This window comes from Sturnus vulgaris, chromosome 10 (genome assembly GCF_052056855.1).
Source record: "Sturnus vulgaris isolate bStuVul1 chromosome 10, bStuVul1.hap1, whole genome shotgun sequence".
Classification (NCBI taxonomy): Eukaryota; Metazoa; Chordata; class Aves; order Passeriformes; family Sturnidae; genus Sturnus; species Sturnus vulgaris.
The window spans coordinates 23967740-23986057 of NC_142252.1; the positions used below are offsets into that span (position 1 = coordinate 23967740).

The 18318-nt window shown below is 46.6% G+C and overlaps 1 protein-coding gene across 1 annotated transcript in view; it reads right to left on the reverse strand.

The window, feature by feature from the left end:
- Window positions 1-18318, reverse strand: part of IQCJ (IQ motif containing J) — a 31608-nt gene that overhangs the window by 11983 nt on the left and 1307 nt on the right. The window contains exons 2-4 of the mRNA XM_088171096.1: window positions 7256-7320; window positions 6347-6427; window positions 3600-4311 (exon numbers count right to left, since the gene is read on the reverse strand). Coding sequence (XP_088027222.1) covers window positions 3600-4311; window positions 6347-6427; window positions 7256-7320 — 858 coding nt within the window. The remainder of the gene's footprint in view (window positions 1-3599; window positions 4312-6346; window positions 6428-7255; window positions 7321-18318) is intronic.

Here is an 18318-nt window from a genome sequence, read left to right on the forward strand (position 1 = left end):
TTCCCCACTGGATATTTCTGTGGCATCAACCCACGGGGAAAAGGTGAGGAAATAACAATTCCAGTTCGGAAAAGCGAGTTTTGTGTGGTTACACCTCTTTAAGAAAAGTAATTTATTGGCAGAAAGTTGCCTACTGGAGCGCTTAGCTCAAGCAAAAAAAAAAAAAAAAAAAAAAAAAAAAGGAATTTGACAGAATCGGTTGGTGCCGCTGTCATGAGCACCCCGATGGTTTTTGGGAGCGGTACAGAGGTGCTTTGCCGGGATGGGAGGGCAGGGTTGGGGTGAGAGCAGCGTTAAAATCCCGGCCGTGGCGCTGTCCGAGGTGCTCAGGTTGGAAAGGATAAGCATTAAACAGGGAGCTTTTATAAATATGTATGTGTAGCAAAAAAACCAAAAAAACCCCCGAAAAATTAATGTAAAAATTAAAGAAGAAATAAAAATAATAGTCAGTTTTAATATTAAAAAAAAATAATTCTTGAGTTAGTCTTACTAAATAATTAAAAAGCCAAAAGGCAAAAATGAGTTTAAAAGAGTTTTTATGACTTAAAGTAAAAGGTAAAAATAAGTTAAAAAGAGGTTTTTATGACTTAAAGGAAAAGGTAAATTTACTTCAAACAAAAAAAAAAATGTTTTAATCTTTTAAAAAGATTTTCACCGGCCAACAAAAATGCTGTGTTGCGAGTAAAAAAAAAAAGATATCAATATTTTCCACTCCAAAAAAACTAAAAAACAACTTCCAGCTTAAACTGAAACACACTAACTTTTTGTAATTCAAAAATAGTAACGTAAATATAATAATGTTAGTAGTTATGATAGGCTGTGAGCAATAGTAAAAGTATTGATTGGTTATTGTATTTTAAGATGCTCTGCAATAAAAAGTAAATAATGCATTATAACCGGAAGCAAAGCCGGTTTCAGGCGAGCCCACAGCTGAGGCTTTAAAGGCGGCGTGGGCTGGGCTGTTATTATCCACAGCCCGTGAATTTCTGCACGGTCTGAATACAAAAAACAACATTTGAGAGAGCCACCCGAAACCCCGCATCCCTCGGCTCTTACAGGATAACACTTCCTCCTGGATGGAATAATGGAATGATTCCTGAGATCCCCGGGGATCCCGGGGTGAGAGCTGAGCTAACACATCCTCCTGGACATGGAATAATTCCTGAAATCCCCGGGGATCCGGGGGTGAGAGCTGAGCTAACACATCCTCCTGGATGGAATCATGGAATAATTCCTGAAATCCCCGGGGATCCCGGGGTGAGAGCTGAGCTAACACATCCTCCTGGACATGGAATAATTCCTGAAATCCCGCCTGGAATGCTGCACCCAGATCTGCTGTCCCCACTGTGAGAAGGATGTGGAGCTGTTGGAGCAAATCTAGAACAGGCCACGAAGTTGATAAAGGGTCTGGAGATGTTCCCCTATGGAGACAGGCTGGGAAAGTTGGATTTTTTCAGCCTGGAGAAGAGGGAGTTGTGTGCAGAGCTCAGAGCTCCTTCCACACCTGAACACACCTGAATCTGAACACGAGGAAGATGAAGACAGACTGCACTGGGAACTGGAGTGACAGAACAAGGGAATGGCTTCAAGCTGAAGGAGTGGAAATTTCGGTGGGATGTTGGGAAGGAATTCCTGGCTGGCACAGGGTGCCCAGAGCAGCTGTGGCTGTCCCCGGATCCCTGGCAGTGCCCAAGGCCAGGCTGGGCACTGGGGCTGGGACAGTGGGAGCTGTCCCTGCCATGGCAGGGGTGGGATGGGATGAGCTGGAAGGTCCCTTCCAACCCAAACTATTCAGTGATTTTGGAGGAAAAAAGCAGAAACCCATCTAGTACGGGAAGTTTTGGCACTTTCCTACACAGTAACAAAAATTAAAACATTTACGAGGAAGAACGTTATTTCAAATCTGTTATTCATCTGTCTTCTAATTCCTTTTTAGCAAAAATTATCACACGAAAGGAAAACAAAAGCAAGTGAAGACAACACAACTGCAGCCTGTGTGCTCCTCATCCCACAATCTGACCAGTGATCAATACCAGATCTTCCCCAACATTAAAAAAACCTCTTTGTACTACACACACACACACACACAAACCTTTCTTTGCTACGAAGCAGCAGCCAAACAAGAAATCTCCGTTTCCCATCTCATCCCTCAAGCTCTGACATTCCAGTTGTCTCCCATGGCTCGGGGATGGAGCCATCACTTTCTCCCCACAAACACAGAGTTCCCAGAGGTCCTTACTGAGCTCCAAATATCCCCCAAAAATATCATTTTCCAGACGAGCTCAGTGCCGGAGAAGCCCTGCAGCCCCCGGGAGCGTCCCTGCGCAGGGTACGAGGGACCTCTGGTGGAAGCAGATAAACATTTATATCCTCATTTATTGCTCTAATTAAAGGAACCGATTTATATCCTCATTTATTGCTCTAATTAAAGGAACCAAACCTCTGTAATCCACGGAACATCAGTGCCTAACCCAATATTCCAGCCCACTTTATCCTCCTGCTCTTCAGCTCCCAACTAAAAATAAAGCAGAGCCCTCAGGGAGATTTTATTAAATTCTGTCATCTCTGTGTCCTAAAATAAACCTGCTGGAAACAGCTTCACTTTGGGCCTGGATCAACACTTGGATCAAGGCTGGAAACCAGAATCATATTATCCCCAAAATTCCAAGATTAGGGTTTTCAGCATGGAAAAATCTGTTTGATTAGTGCCTTGGGCTTGATGAGATGAAAATCGCTCCAACTTTGCAACTCAAGGCGGAATTAAAAGCATTCAGCTTGAAGTACACCACAAACAACGATTCCCAGATTTTTTGTGGGGATTCAGAAGTCACCAAATGCTGTCCTGGGAATGGTAACAGCCACAGACAGTGAGGATCCAGCCCTGTTCCCTCACCACGGCAATTCCTGCTCCTGGAATTCCTGAATTATTCCATACTCTCCAGTCTGTAATTCCCTCAAATCTCATCTTCTGTCACAAAGCTGAAGGCAACATTTCCGGAGTCTGTATTTATTTATTTATTGACCTAAGAATCCCAGTTCAGACACGGCCACAGAGCTGTTTGCATTCCAAAAAATGGGATCTGAATTTGGGGTTTATTTGGGGTCACCTTCAAATGAGAAATGCAGCTTTCAGCCACTGGTCAAAGTGGAATATTCATTAATATTCATTCCAAAATCAAATTTAATTTTGATCCCCTAAATCGACTTCTCAAAGTCTCTTTTAGCAAATATAAAAATCAACCAACAAAAGAAAACAAACCCAAAAATCAACCAAGAAACCACAAGAAACAAATCAACCACGAAATCACATTTCTTTGCATGAAAAGCACCACAATTTGATCTTTTTTGGGGAACAAAATATCCTAAAACCAGAACGACTTGGAAGCACCTTTTTTCCAGCAAGAACACCTCCAAAATCTGCTCTGATATCCACAATCCCACCCTGATCTGCCTACAAGAGGAATCTCTGCCTGGAGATCATTTGAGACACCTAAAAAATCCCTTTTTAACCCTTTTTATCAACCCAGTGAACCCACAGCTGAGCTTTCACTTATCCCAAATCCCAGAAAGGACAAAGGAGGAATTCCAGGTGGACTCACAGAGGTGCTGCTGTCAGAGAAGGTGTTCATGCTGCTGGAGCTGCTCATCTTGCCTGAGGCTGGCGACGCTGGGGACATCGGGGACATCGGGGACGTTGGGGATGGTGGGGATTTGGGGGATATTGGGGATATTGGGGATCCTGGGGATTTTGAGGATGTTGAGGATATTGGGGATGTGGATTTTGAGGACTTTTGGGATTTTGGGGATGTTGGGGACATTGGGGATGTTGGAGATGTTGGGGATGTTGGGAATGTTGGGAATGTTGGGGATTTTGAGGACTTTGGGAATGTTGGGAATGTTGGGGATTTTGAGGACTTTGGGGATGTTGGGGATGTTGGGGATGTTGGGGATGGGGATTTGGGGGATTTTGGAGATGTTGGGGATGTTGGGGGTGTTGGGGACATTGAGGATTTTGAGGACGTTGGGGATTTGGGGGATGTTGGGGATGTTGAGGACGGGAATTTTGGGGCTTTTGGGGATTTTGGGGATGTTGAGGATGTTGAGGATGGGGATGTTTGGGATGTTTGGGATGTTGAGGATGGGGATTTTGGGGATTTTGGGGATGTTGGGGATGCTGGGGATGCTGGGGATGTTGGGGATGGGGATGTTGGGGATGTTGGGGATGCTGGGGATGGGCTGTGCTTGTCCCACAGCTCTGGGGATGGGGACAGGTCCTGGTGCTGCAGGTGCTCAGGCCATTCCCGCTGGATGCTGAGGGAACAAAGGATTTCAGGTCAAATCCCTGGCTCAGAACACTGGGATTGGGGGTTCCTGTATTTTGTTTTCCTATCTGGATAAGGATCACCTCTGTAGGGTTTCCATAAGGCAGCACTGGGATAATTTGGGATATTTTTTAAGGAGAATCTGGGAATTCTGGAGTGGTTTGGGCTCTGCCACGTTACTCAGAGTCCAGCCCAATCCCAAAACCTATGGAAATGATTTCAGATGAGGCCATCCAGAACTCAGAATCTGTCCTACATCCCACAATCAAAATAAAAATATCCATTTGTCCACTTAGAGCAATTAACAACCTTCTACATCTTCTTTTTATACCACATTTCAGATCATAATTCAGATACAACTGGAATTGGAGAGCCAGAGGAATGGAAGTTGGAAAATGTCATCTCATTCCATCCTCTGCAATTTCCACTATCCCAGGCTGCTCCAAACCCCTTCCAGCCTGGCCTGGGACAATTCCAGCATCCACAATTTCTCTGTAGGATTAGCTCCTTGTAGGATTTTTTAAGGAGTTGAGGGTTTATTCACTGGGACGAACAGTATTTACATATTTCTATTTACATATTTCTATTTACATATTTCTATTTCCATATTTATTTCTATTTCCATGTATTTCTATTCTAAAGCTGGAGAATAGACTGAGCTTAAGTCATAATTACCCTCCTAGAAAACTCCCTGAAAATGGATTCTTTCATCTGGCTTTTATTTGCATGACTAAAAGCTTAAAGGACACTGGGTTTTAATTTGATTCTTCATGTCCTTTTAATATTTTAATATGCATTAATATTTGAATGGCCTGTAAGTGAGGCAGTGTTTGCTGGATGGAGGCAATTCCTGCACCAGGGCTGGAGGATCCAGGCTGGGAGAGGCTCCAAAAGGAATCCTGGCCTCTGATAAATTAATTATTCAAAATCAAGACTTTTAGAATAACTGACCCCAGGGGAAACTCCGTATTATATACAGCAAAAATTAAAATTATTCCATAATTCAAATAAAGGGTTGATTTAGGATACGAGGAAGGATTTTTTTTTTTTTTTTATGAGGATGGTGAGGTGGAAGATTCCCCATCCCTAAAAACACCCCAAATCAGGCTGACAAGCTGCCCCAGTTAAAGCCATCCCTGCTCACTGGACTAAAAGGTCTTTAAAGGTCCCTTCCAACCTGAACCATTCCAGGATCCCCTGATTCGGTGGCATTTGGAATTTGGGAGCTCATTCCTGAGGAAATCCTGCTTTTCCTGAGCCTCAGGGCTGTGCTGCCCCCGACCGGAGCAGGAATTCTGCACTTCCAGAGAATTCTCCTTCCAGGGAATCCCTGGGAAACTGATGTTGGATGGGAGAAACGCCAGGGAAAAGTTTCTGTGCTTCCCTTCCCTCCTCTGGCTTCTCTGCACACATGGAAAAATCCAGCAGATTCCCAAATATTCCTCAATTACTCAAGGGAATGACAAAACCAGAGCAAAGCGGGTGTGGAACATTTGAAACTCGGTTCAGAGGGAATCTGTGTGATTCTGTGATTGGTGCCAGGATGGTTTGGGAGGGAAGGGAATGTAAATCCCATCCCATTCCCACCCCTGCCCTGGGGACACCTCCCACTGTCCCAGGCTGCTCCAGCCTGGCCTGGGACACTTCCAGGGATCCAGGGGCAGCCACAGCTGCTCTGGGAATTCCCAATTCCCAATATCCCACCCATCCCTGCCCTCTCTCCATTCCCTGGGTCCTGTCCCTCCCTCCCTTGTCCCCAGTCCCTCTCCAGCCCTCCTGGAGCCCCTTCAGGCACTGGGAGGTCACAGCTTGGTCACCTTGGAGCCTTCTCTTTTTTTCCCAGGCTGAACAATCCCAATTTTCTCAGCTCCACATGCTTAACCATAGAGAACTTAATTAATTTGCTAATTGGAAGCTCTTTTATCCAGTTACACAAAAAATCCAGGATGGATCCAGTGTGGATCCTCAGGAACTGGACACCCTCATCTGAATCCAAGACAGACCCAGCACTTTTCCTCACTCACATTTTCACTTTGGATTCCAGGGGCTGCAGGTTGATAGGATATTCCTGGATATTATTTTCTTCATCCATGGAGAGCTGATGGCTATGGGTGAGAAAAGGAAATGAGTCTCACATAATTCCAACCTGACATTCCTGTGAATGAATTCCATGATCTGGACAAGAACAAACAAGAGCTGCTGATCAGAAGGTGTTGCTGTCTTTGGAGGAAATTATCTGGAATTCTGTGTCCTGCTCCCAACAAAAAAATGGGAATTTGGATCCAGTTTTCCAGTGGGAACCTGTCTGAATCCCTGTTTTAAATCTGCCACAGCTCCAGGGACAGGCACAGCCAGCAAAAGAGTTGCTGTAAAATTTAAAAAAAACCCAAAACCCACAAATCTAACAGCTATTCCTGCTAAATTAACTTCCATCCTCACAGCCACGCTGGAAAAGCTGGAGAGGGAAAGGGAGAGGAACAATGGGAATGCTGGCAGCAAAGAATTTCTGCAGCCAAAGCCACGTGGGGAGTGAAGAATAAATTCTTTGTAATAAATGATGGCCAAGGAGTTGCTGCTGGGAACTGATGGCTCGAAGGAAACAATTAAAAAATGCTGGAATATTCCAAATCCAGCACGTGGGAACACTGCCTTGGATGGGAGCAGCAGCATGGATTGAATGGCAGCTCTTGGCAGGGAAATTTGGGAGATCAGACCCCAACCTGTGCATTTATTTCGAGACTTTCCTGGGTACTCAAGGATTTTGTTTGTCAGAAATTATCCTTTTGTAATTAAAACCAGGGATGGTTTGTGGGAGAAAGGCAAAATCTGGGATATTGTCTGTGACAAAGAGGATCCCCCAAAAAAGGTTGCACACCTCGGAAAATGCATTTCACTTTCTCGTGGGTGAGGTATTTTGGAAAAGGCACATTTACCTTTGGAGTGACTCTTTGCCATCATTGACCTGTTCCAGGGTGTGCTGGAGCCTCCTGGGCTCTTCCTGCAAGGAGAGAGGGAAAAAAAAATTTCATTATTTCTATGGGAACCTTTGGAGATTCCCACTCAGCCTCAAGACAAACCAAGTTTTGAGCCAGCCCTGAAGCAAAACCAATCCCTCAAGTGCCACCTATGAGATTTTCAACTTAGAAATCCATAATAATGACAAAAAACCCCAATAATTTATTGATAATCCAGCACAAGTCTGAAAGGAAATATCAGAGCTACAAAAAATAACACACAGAGAGTAAAAGAGGGAAATTTTCTTTGCCATTTTTTGGGTGTCTTTGATTCCAGAGATGGTCTTGGGGAGAGCACCAGCTCCTGCTTCCAGAATCTTTGTTCTGCAATCAAAAAGATTTCCAGCCTGCACCAGCTCCTGTTCCAGCAGCACCAGTTTAATGTGGCAGATGTGGAGCTGGGAATCCCCACATCCGTGATAATTCCCAGGAAAAATCCATCCCTGGCGTTCAGCACAGAGCTTTGGCTTAAAAATTGGATTTTTTTTTTTTATTTTTTTTAGGCACGGCTCAGTTCAGAGATGAGCACACAACCTTTTCCTTCTCCCACATTTTTCCCTCTGGCAGTTTTTCCAGCCTCCTCCAGAGCTGGGCACAGTAATTTAGAATGTGAAAACAATTTATCCATAGCTCAGGGTGCCAAAAGCTGCCTGACTTCCACAAATCACTCCTGGTGTTTGACATCACTCTCTATTAACCCCGGGGTGAAGACTGAGCGCAGAACAAAAAAAGCAAAAGCCGGAATTGCTCGTGACGTTTTTGACTGTTCCCAGTGAAGCACGGCTGGGCAGCGCCTGCAGAGGCCGGGATCAAAGGCAGCTCTGGAAGGGACACAGCGGAATTTGCATAATTGGGAAAAGGAGGAGACAGGAAATCGATCCTAATTGCGCTCGGGCGTCATTAACTGCGGGATATTGATGGGAGCTGCTCGCAGCGCGGTTTATGGAGCTGCCCGTGGTGCTGAGCCCACGGAAAAGGGGCTGGAGGCTGCAGGGACACGGAGGGGACAGGGACAGGATTGTGGGACACGTATTGTGGACACACACATTCACAGAGCTGGGGATTCCAGCTTGGAAATTCCTTTCCAGGCCTGGATTTCTCCTGACTCTCAGCTCCATTCCCAGGCTGACAAGCTGACTGCAGCTTCAGTTAGGGAGGAAGTCTCCAAGGTGATAAAAAACAAAGTAGAATTCACAATAAAGTAATTTTTATGATGAATTCCCCATCCTGAGGTGCTGTCCCAAGGATGTTTTTCCCAATTGTCCCATGAGCTCCTGTCCTGTCCTGGCTGCACTGACACACTTTAAATACAAATTGTCCCTACAATAAATTTGGCCTTTTGTCCCCAAAGGGCTCCGTGTGTGTCGCTGTCCTTTCCCTCTCTTTGCAGTGCAGTAACCACACAGATTGAGAAAGTGAGAAAATTACAGCCTGGAAAATATTCCAGGCTGGAGCTTCTCAGCTCTGTTCCCAGCCCATGAGCTGCTCCAGCTCAAGGCCAGGGAGAATTTCTCCCAGGGTGATAATTTGGTCACAATAAAAAGGAATTAATGACAAAATCAAGCCCCTGTTGTGGTGTGTGCCCAGGCCCTGGCCATGGGGTGTCTTCTCTCTGACCCAATCCGCTTTTCTCTGCTCTGGGAGTTGCAGTCCTGCTATAAAACCAAGTGTGTTTCTCAATAAACTTGGCTCTTTCTTCCTCTCATGAAAAATGACCACGTAGCTGAGAATCTTAAAGGGTTAAAAGCCCTTCCCCCTGCTCCACTTCCCACCCCGAGCCACCCAACTGCAGGGAATTAAACTGGAATTAAAACGCTCCTGCTGGAACCCAGCATGAGTTCAGTGCCTCTCTGAGCCCAGATAAAACAAATATATTGTGAAACTTCCTGGGCTTTGCTTTTCCCCCCCCTCCAGCTGGATACAGATGTGGATTGGGAAGCTCCAGACATGGAGACACTGAGGGAATAAAATCCAGGAAAGCTTGAGGAGCACATTCAGAGCAGCCTGAAGAGTTTTTCCTAGTCCTTAATTCCATTTATCCATTAATTATTCTCAAGCCTGAGCTTACCCAGCATCCTGGGGTTTGTTAATTTTATATTTTTTTCATTTTTTTATTGCTTTAATTACACCACACACTTGAGTCTGGATTACTTTGGAGTGGAATACGAGGAGATTGGAACACAATCCAAGGCAGGGTGAATTCCAGCACGGCAGGGAGGGGAAGGCAGGGGGAAATCTCACATGACAGATCCATTTCTGAATTCCCAGGGGAGGAGTTTTCCCCACAAAAAGCAGGAAGCTCTTTTTATAGCTCCTGAGCTTGTTCATTTTAGTGACAACAACAGAGGAGTGTTTGAAAACTGAAAGGAAATCCATTAATCCAATTTTCAGCTTTTCAGCATGGGGGAGTGTCTGTGATTCTCACAAAAGAGGGATGAACTAGTTTGGGAATCAGAAGGTTAAAAATAATCCTGTCTATAAAAAAAGAACAATCCCATCTACGAAAAAAACATTATTTCTACATTATTTTCTTCCTGGGATTTTAGGAGGAAACCTGAGGAGTCCGGGGGAGGCTCAGGGGGGATCCTGTGGCTCTGCACAACTCCCTGAGAGGAGGGGACAGCCAGGCTGGGATTGGGATCTGTTCCAGGGAACAGAGGGAAAACACGGCCCCAGGCTGGGCCAGGGGAGGCTCAGGGTGGAAATCAGCGGGAATTTTTTCATGGAAAGGGTGGTCAGGCTTTGGAACTGCCCAGGGAGGTCTGGAGTGCCCATCCCTGGAGGTGTCCCAGCAATTCCTGAGGTGGCACTCGGTGCCAAGAGGGGATGGGCTCTGGTTGGATCCTGGAGGGATTTTCCAGCCTTGGGGATCCCGGGATTCCAGGCACGGGCACAGATCACGGCACTGGGCAAAGGAAAATCCCGGCCAAGATCTGCAGGTGAAGCAGCACAAATGGGAAGGAGGAGGCTCCAGAACTGCTGAGCAGGGAAATCTCCAAAATTTCCACTCTCAAACACTGAAATCTCCACTCTCACTCTGAAATCTCCACTCTCACACTGAAACCTCCACTCTCAAACACTGAAATCTCCACTCTCACTCTGAAATCTCCACTCTCACACTGAAACCTCCACTCTCAAACACTGAAACCTCCACTCTCAGATGATGAAATCTCTACTCTCACACTGAAATCTCCACTCTCACACACTGAAATCTCCACTCTCACACTGAAATCTCCACTCTCACACTGAAATCTCCACTCTCACTCTGAAATCTCCACTCTCACAATGAAACCTCCACTCTCACACACTGAAACCTCCACTCTCACATTGAAATCTCCACTCTCAGATGATGAAATCTCCACTCTCACACTGAAATCTCCCCTCTCACACTGAAATCTCCCCTCTCTGCTCTCAGACACCGCTGATGGCTCCAAAGATGGTTTGAATTGTGGGTGGTTGCTCGGCAACTGCATCCCTGTGCAGCAGTGCTGCTCTTCACCTGGAGCAGGGAAACACCGGGGTGGTCCTCAGGAATATTGGAATGGACCTCAGGAGCACTGGGATGGTCCTCGGGAACACCGGGATGGCTCCACATGAACATCGGGATGGCTCCTCCCAAACCTGAGCAGGGCCAGGAAACGGTGACAGCAGGGAGCCACCAATGCTCCTCCTCAGGTTGTGCCTCTGGTGCCCAGCAGCAGGAAAAGCCCAGGAAACTCAACTGCAAACCCCTCCTCCTCCTTCCCACCAAACCAGTCCGGAATTCTGTGCCATCAGACTGTTCCCAGTGTCCGTGGGATGTGGAGAAGCTGCTCAGGCTGGTGGGGCATGGAACTGCGAGGAAGCCTTGGAGCACCACTGAAGTTCATCCCAATCCTGGATCTGTTTTCCCAACCCTGAATCTGTTTTCCCAGTCCTGGATCTGCTTTCCCCATCCTGGATCTGTTTTCCCCATCCTGGATCTGCTTTCCCAGTCCAGTTTAACACAACCAAACCTAAGCAGGTTTTGAGTGGCAGCTGAGGCAGAAGGGTTTTGAACTGGGATCTTGAATCCCATCCATTCCATCACCAGGGACACTTCCACAGACTGGGATGCTCCTGCTCATCAGACACAGGGATTGGGATGCACAGGACCCTTCAAATCAGCCCAGAGCTAAGATAACAAACACTTTTCCCTTGGAGGTCACACTCCAAAGTCAAAGCAGAACCACGGCATCATTCCCAAGGTTTCTCAGCTCCTGAATTTTCCCATTTCCATTCCCATTCCCATTCCCCATTCCCATTCCCCATTCCCTCGTGTGCTGTGGGAAGTGCTGGGCATTGAGCACAGAGCAGGTTCTGAGTGCAGGGCCTTGGGATAAAAAGGCATCCCAGGAAAACCTGAAATGCAAGGAAAAAAAAGCAGCACGAGAAGCCCTGGGATGGAAACTGGTCCCATTTAATCTGGGAAAGCAAAGAGCTCCACTTGGTATGAATAATTCAAAAACAGCCTCAGACAAATGATCTCAGGTCTAGAAGGAAATGGGAAAACCTCTGGAGGCTGCAGCTCTTTTTATTCCTGCTTGGTTCCTGCTGAATGCTGCTTTCTCTGGGGTTATTCTTTACTCTTAAAAAAAAAAATAAAATAAATATATGGGTATCTAAACAGTTTTAGCCTGGATGTTCAGAGAGCACAGCAGACCCCAGAGAAATCCTTTCATTTTATATTCATCTCTGGCTGCTAAATTATTCATTAACAGGGATCACGCAATGGGGGGAAAATTAAAAATTGGCAAATTAGTTTTCATTTGTTGACGTTAATTATTTAGTGTTCTTCCCTTTTATTAGAGAAAACACAGAGGGGGATTAGTCTTGTTCTGGCACTCCGAGTTTGCTCCCCAGACAATTCCCAAATTAGCATTGCTGTGGCTACTTCTGTGGAAAATCCATGGGAATGTGACTGCAGGGCTGAGGTGTTGGGGCAGAGCTGGATTTCTGCATTCCAGAGAAACATTTGGATATTTTTCAACAGCACTTTGGAAAAAAAAAGAAGCAGGTGGGGCTTTGTTTCCAGCTCTCACCCCAGCCACGACATTAATGAAGATGCCATTAATTAATCTCCCCGAGCTCAGCCACAAATACCCAACATTCCCATCAACCTCATTCTAATAAAGAAATATCCTGATATTTAAGGGCAGTGGAAATGAAATTATCTCCAGAGCAGTTTGGTTTGGATTTTGCAGCTTTGCTGCCCTGAAGAACGAGAGGCAGGAGAAGTTAATCACAAAAAAACCTGAGCTTTGTTTCCCAAATCTCCAGCTCTCCCTGGTCCTGCTCCTCAGCTCACAGGAGCTGCTGGGAGAGCTCCTTCAACGCCTCATCCAATTTTTCTTCCTTCTCATTTCAGTGCCTGCTCCATCCTGAAAAGCTGGAAAAGCTTTGATTGCTCCCAGCTTTTCTACCCAGGCAGCCACACAACTCCCAGCCTCAACTCTGATTTTTCTGGAGCACTCTCCTAGTGAAACCTGCCATCATTTATATAAATATGTATAAAATAATAACAAAATAACGATTAAAACCCCACCTTTGTGGGAATCCCCGTTATGACCAAACTATACCCGTTTCTTTTTTTTTTTTTTACAATTTCCTGAGAGATAAAATTGCTCTTGGTGCTGCTCAGCTGAGAGCCTGAGAGCAAATAATCCCAGCTGAGCCTTTCCAGGGAAGTTGGATTCTTCAATCACAGAGGCAAAATCCAGGTTTTCTGCAGCAGCTGGTCCTGCTCCACTGAATTCCTTTGCTGGGAAATGTGAAGGTGACCCCAGGAGCTGCAGCATCCTCAGTTAATTCAGTCAGATGGGATCAGTTTATAATGAACTGAATTAAACAATATTGGGTTGTTAATTCTGCCCTTCCTGGCTGAGGTTTTTGGTGCATCTTGACAGAGGGAAGGGGCCTTTTCCCAGCCCCAGTTTCCTGCAAACACACATCCCTGGGAGGGTTTCAAGAACAGAGCCAGCAGGACAGGAAATTAAAGGTCTCAGCTCCCAGACATCACAAGATCAGATCAAAAACCGAATCAAATCCCAGCGTTCACAAACAAAACCCGGGGTAATGAAAGCAGACCCTGGCCATGGGAAGGGGGGCAATCACATCAGCTTTGTTACCCTTCCAGGACCCTTCTCCCAACTAAATCAGAGTGCTGCACCATTATTCAGAGTAAAAGAAACCCCAAAAATGACAGAACCCCCCCTTCCCTCTCTGCCTGCTCTCCCTGCAGTCTCTGCCAGCAAGGAGCCTCTGCTTTGGGTTTCCAAGACCAAAACCGAGTTCAAATGTCAGAAACGCAAAACCCTTCCTTTGAAACGTCTCCATCCACGGGGCAGAAAAGGCAGAAACTCATTTCACCAGAGCTTTGAACTTTTCTGCCACCCAAAACCCAGGCAGAGCCCTTGGGCTCCCCCATGGCAGCGTCTCACTGATGAAATCTCTTCTTTTCCAGCTGCTTTTAGAACACCTTTAATTTTCAGAGTTCCCAGTGACACCCAAGACCTTTGCCAGCCGAGCCTGAGAGTGAAACATCCCCTTTTTGCCAGGTTTGATGCTCCAGGAATGTCGGGAACACCACTGGAACAACACACAAGCACTGCCAGGCTGCACTGAGGTCACACGAGTGAACTTCATCGACTGCAAAGCAGCAGAAAAGGTCAAACAGGCACTGGGAGTCCATCCCTGTGGATCGTGTGTGTGTGGGGAGGGGTGAGGGGAAGCTGGAATAAATGTTCTGGAAATGTTACCCTGCAGATGCTGCTGGAACGCTGTGCTGGAGCTCTGGCAGCTGCAGCGTTCACGGGAGGGATCTGTCACAATCTGGCTTTAAAAAATACAAAAGTCGGTGCTTGGTGTTCTCTGTCAGGGATTGCTGGAGCTGGGAAAGGTCAAATCCCACAGGAAAGGTTTTCCAGGGAGATCAGCTCTGGCTGTGGGAGGGAAAGGGCAGTGGGTGATGCTCTGTGATCCCTGTGGGCAAAGCTCAGAGCTGGAAATGATGCAGGGGTGCTTTGGCTGCTGGGCTGTTTGGGTTTATTTGTTTGTAGGCATTCCTGTCACAGGAAGGAATTCCAGCCCTTCCATCCCTGTGCTGGGCTCTCCAGTGGGACACGGAGCTGGGATGGGGGAATTTGAAGGACATGGTTCTCCATCCCAGGGAAAGAATTAAAACCACCATCAAACACGAGCCCTGAATTTAGGGATTCAGCCCAGGAGAATCAACTGAGCCCCCTGTTCAGTGACCTCTTCCTTGCTGGAAAATTCATTTTTTTGAACAGAAGAAACCAAAGCACCAGGACTGCAAAGCTGTGCCATCCCAATCCAAGGAACTCCCGAGAGCCAAACTCTCCTGCTGGAGAATCCCAGGATGGTTTGTGTTGGAAAGGATTTTAAAACCACCCAGGATTCCACCCAGGACACCTCCCACTGTCCCAGATTGCTCCAAACCCCATCCAGCCTGGCCTTGGACACTCCCAGGGATCCAGGGGCAGCCACAGCAAATCTGGGAATTCCATCCCAGCCGGGAATTCCTTCCCAAAATCCCACTACCAAAACAGCTCCATGAAAAGAGGAAAAGCAGCTTAGTTATGAGGATGCTGAGCAAAAATAAACCACGACTGAAGCGTTTCTCCCTTCATCACACAAATAATTAGGAATACATAGGGCTGTGTGATGCTTTTTCACTAGGATCTCGTGCTGTTGTGGGAATACAATTCCGTGGCAATAGTTTATCCTGGGAAGTCGGCTCGGCGGGGTTACAGCGTGCCAAGTTGAAATGGGAACCGTTTGTTTTCTGTCTGCATTGCAGCAGGAGCTGCCAGGGTTTTTATGGAGCATCCCTGACAGCCTCCAACTGTTATTTTTCCAAATTCAGGCCGTGCCTATGGAGTCAATGGCAGTGCAGGGATCTCTCCTCAGCCCCGGCACCGCGCTCAGCACCCTCGGCAGGAGCAGAGAATAAAAGGTGGCAAAGTTTCAGTGATTACTGCTCTGCCTCCCGGGGCTGCTGCTGGCCCAGGCTGAGCACAAACAGGGCTCGGGGCACGGTGCAAGGGGGGCTGGGCAAGCCAGGACGTTTTGGATTTATTTGTGAGGGTGTGCAGAACCAAACTCTGCCTTTCCAGGGGCTTCCACAAGTCCTCGGCCCCACCAGCGCTGATTTCTGGACAGGGCTCTGCGGAGTTTGACCTGAGGACACCCTGGGGGCACAAGGAAAGGAAATTCCTGCTCATCAAGGGAGGGATTGCCCCAAAAATTCAGCCCAGGGGGTGATGGAACTCCAACATTCCTCCTGCCACGGGAGCTGTGGGAGAGAAGGAGCGGCCCAGGTCTGCTCTGATGGAAAATAAAGAATCCTGGAATATCCTCAGCTGGAAGGGACCCCAGGGATCCCCTGCCCAGACACCCCAACAATCCCCCCTGGCCATCCCTGGAGCAGTGTCCCAGTGCAGGTTTGGGAATGTGCCCATTCCCTGGGCAGTGCCCAGAACCCTCTGGGGAAAGAACCTTTCCCTGATCCCCAACACAAGAGAGGCAGCAAATCCTGCATCCTTTAACCTCTCCAATTCCCATTTGTTACAGAAATATCCCACTTTGGATGGCTCCAGGGTTTATCCCGTGCCCCAAAATTTCCAGGCCAGATCTGTCTCAGCATTCCCAGATTCCTTTGGCATCTCTCCCTTTGCAAGGGCACATTTTCCATCACGATTCCAATCAATGGGCACCACAGCAACGTCACTGTCCGATGGAAAATTCCTGCCAGGCACTGCTGGCCTCATCAGATTCCTCAGGGACAGAAAGAAAGGGGTGGGATAAAAGCTTGGGATGTTTTGTGCAGAGGGAAAACAAGACAGGGGGTGATTTAAAATCACCCTCAAGTTCAGGCACCTGGAAAAACGGAGAGCTCCACACTTCTCATTCGATTGTTAGCACATCAAAACCACTTTAAATACTTGATAATTGAAGGAATTTAAAGGATTAACAGGAAATTAATTAATAAAAGACCCTCGTCTGTGTCTTTCTGAAAGCAGCTGCTCCACACTGTTGTAAAAGGCACCGAGTTGAACGTTCTCCAACTGCTTTTTAATAAATGTAAATAATATTCCCAAGCAGGGACGAAATGCCAGCAGTTGAGGGGTGGCTGAGCCATCCATGGAATGTAAATGAATTCCCTGCCTGGATATCAGGATGGGGATGTGCAGCCTTCAGGAATTAAATGAGCCCAACTTGCACAGCTTGAAAGGAGCTTCCCAGAGCTCCAAAAAATCCCTTTTATTATTTATGTGGGAAAAGCAGAGGAGCAGGAAGGGGGAAGAGTTGAAGGTGACACCAGGATTCAGGGAAACCTGACAGAAAATGCTGGATTTTGGTGAAATTGAGGGCAAATAAATTAATCATGAACAAGGGAAAATGCAAAAAACACTCGGGGGGTGTAATTGGATTTGCACACAGAATTAATGGCAGCGTTCCTGAGGCTGGGAGAACAAATCCAGCTCCCTTCAGTGGGAATCATGGAATTGTTCAAGTTGGGAAAGGCATCAAGGGTGTTCCTAAATCCCACAGGACTGGGATTTCATCCATTCCTAAGGGATGGGAGCTCAGCCTGGATCATCCAGTGGGGTTCACTGGCCCAGCTCAGTGCCAGATTCCTTCTCAAATTCCCATTTTCCCACAGTTTTCCACTGTGGGACCAGCCCTGTTTCCTTGACATCCCTTTAAGTGAGATTGTCCCAGTTCAATCTCCAGATCTCACAGAGAAAAACTGAGAATTCCTTTTCCTCATGGATATTTTTCCAGCTCTGCTTTTTCCCCAAAACCACTCTTGAATCCTTTCAAAGGCTCTGACCTTGCTGAATGGAAATGTCCCCACAGCAAAATCCTGCTGAAAACCTGGGATGAGCAGAGCTGCCCAAACTCCAATTAAACCCCAACCTCCAATTAAACCAAGATCCTTGTTTCAGGAAACATTTCCATGTTTTTTTTCTGGGTGATTTTACTCTCTGTGTTTACTCTCTGTATTTACACCCCGTATTTACTCATCCAACCTGTTGTAGAGGAGGGAGTTGGAACTCAGTCCCTGGGATAACACCTGGAGGTGTCCCACTTTTCCTGCCCACCTGAATCCCGGGGTTCCAGGCTGCTGCAATCAGCTTTTCCAGCTGTAGAAAATTCGGAATAATGGCTTTGCTGTGTTTTCCCAGCTGGAATCAGGACACTGACAGCCACAGGTCTTTAAAATGAAGCCACAGGTCCCCTGAAAGAGGGAAATTTCCCTTTCAGAGAGCTCATCCCAACCGGTTTGTTGTTTGTTCCCGTGTTTTCTTTGGCGTCCAGGGAAATTGCTGGAAGTACAAACATTCCCTGGCGTTTGATCTCTTCCCTGCATTTCAGGTCTCTGTGAGCTTTGCTCACAAAGCCAGGCTAAATTTAGCCCTTGGGAACATCCAGAGTCTCCCTGGTTTTATTGGGATTCCAGGAATCCCCAGACTGCCAGAGCAGGAGCCTCGTGACAGAAAATCTGAATTTTAAGAGATTTAAAGCAGGGAAAGGACTCCAGTTCTGTCTGTGCCTTGGAATACTCGGGGAAAGCAGAGGACAAAAGTATTGGACACAATTCCAGAGGTTTGACAGTGCTGCACTGGGAACATAAAAGTGAATCCCAGCTCAGGGAAATTCTTCTGGATTTATTTTATTTATAAGACTCCCCTAGAGCTTCTCGGACCTTTTGGGAAGCTGGAAAACTTGAAGCAGCAAAGGGAATCCAAATAGTGAGATATTCCTAATGCAGCTTTTTTTTTTTTTTTTTTTTTCCCTGTGCAATTGAACAAATGAATTTCTATTGCCTGACAAGTTATCCTGGAAAACAGAGAAGCTCGGATTAATTCCAGCTTGGGAGAAATGAGAATTTATTATTTGCTGATTTCCAGCCACCCACTCTGAGCTGTGGAGGATCC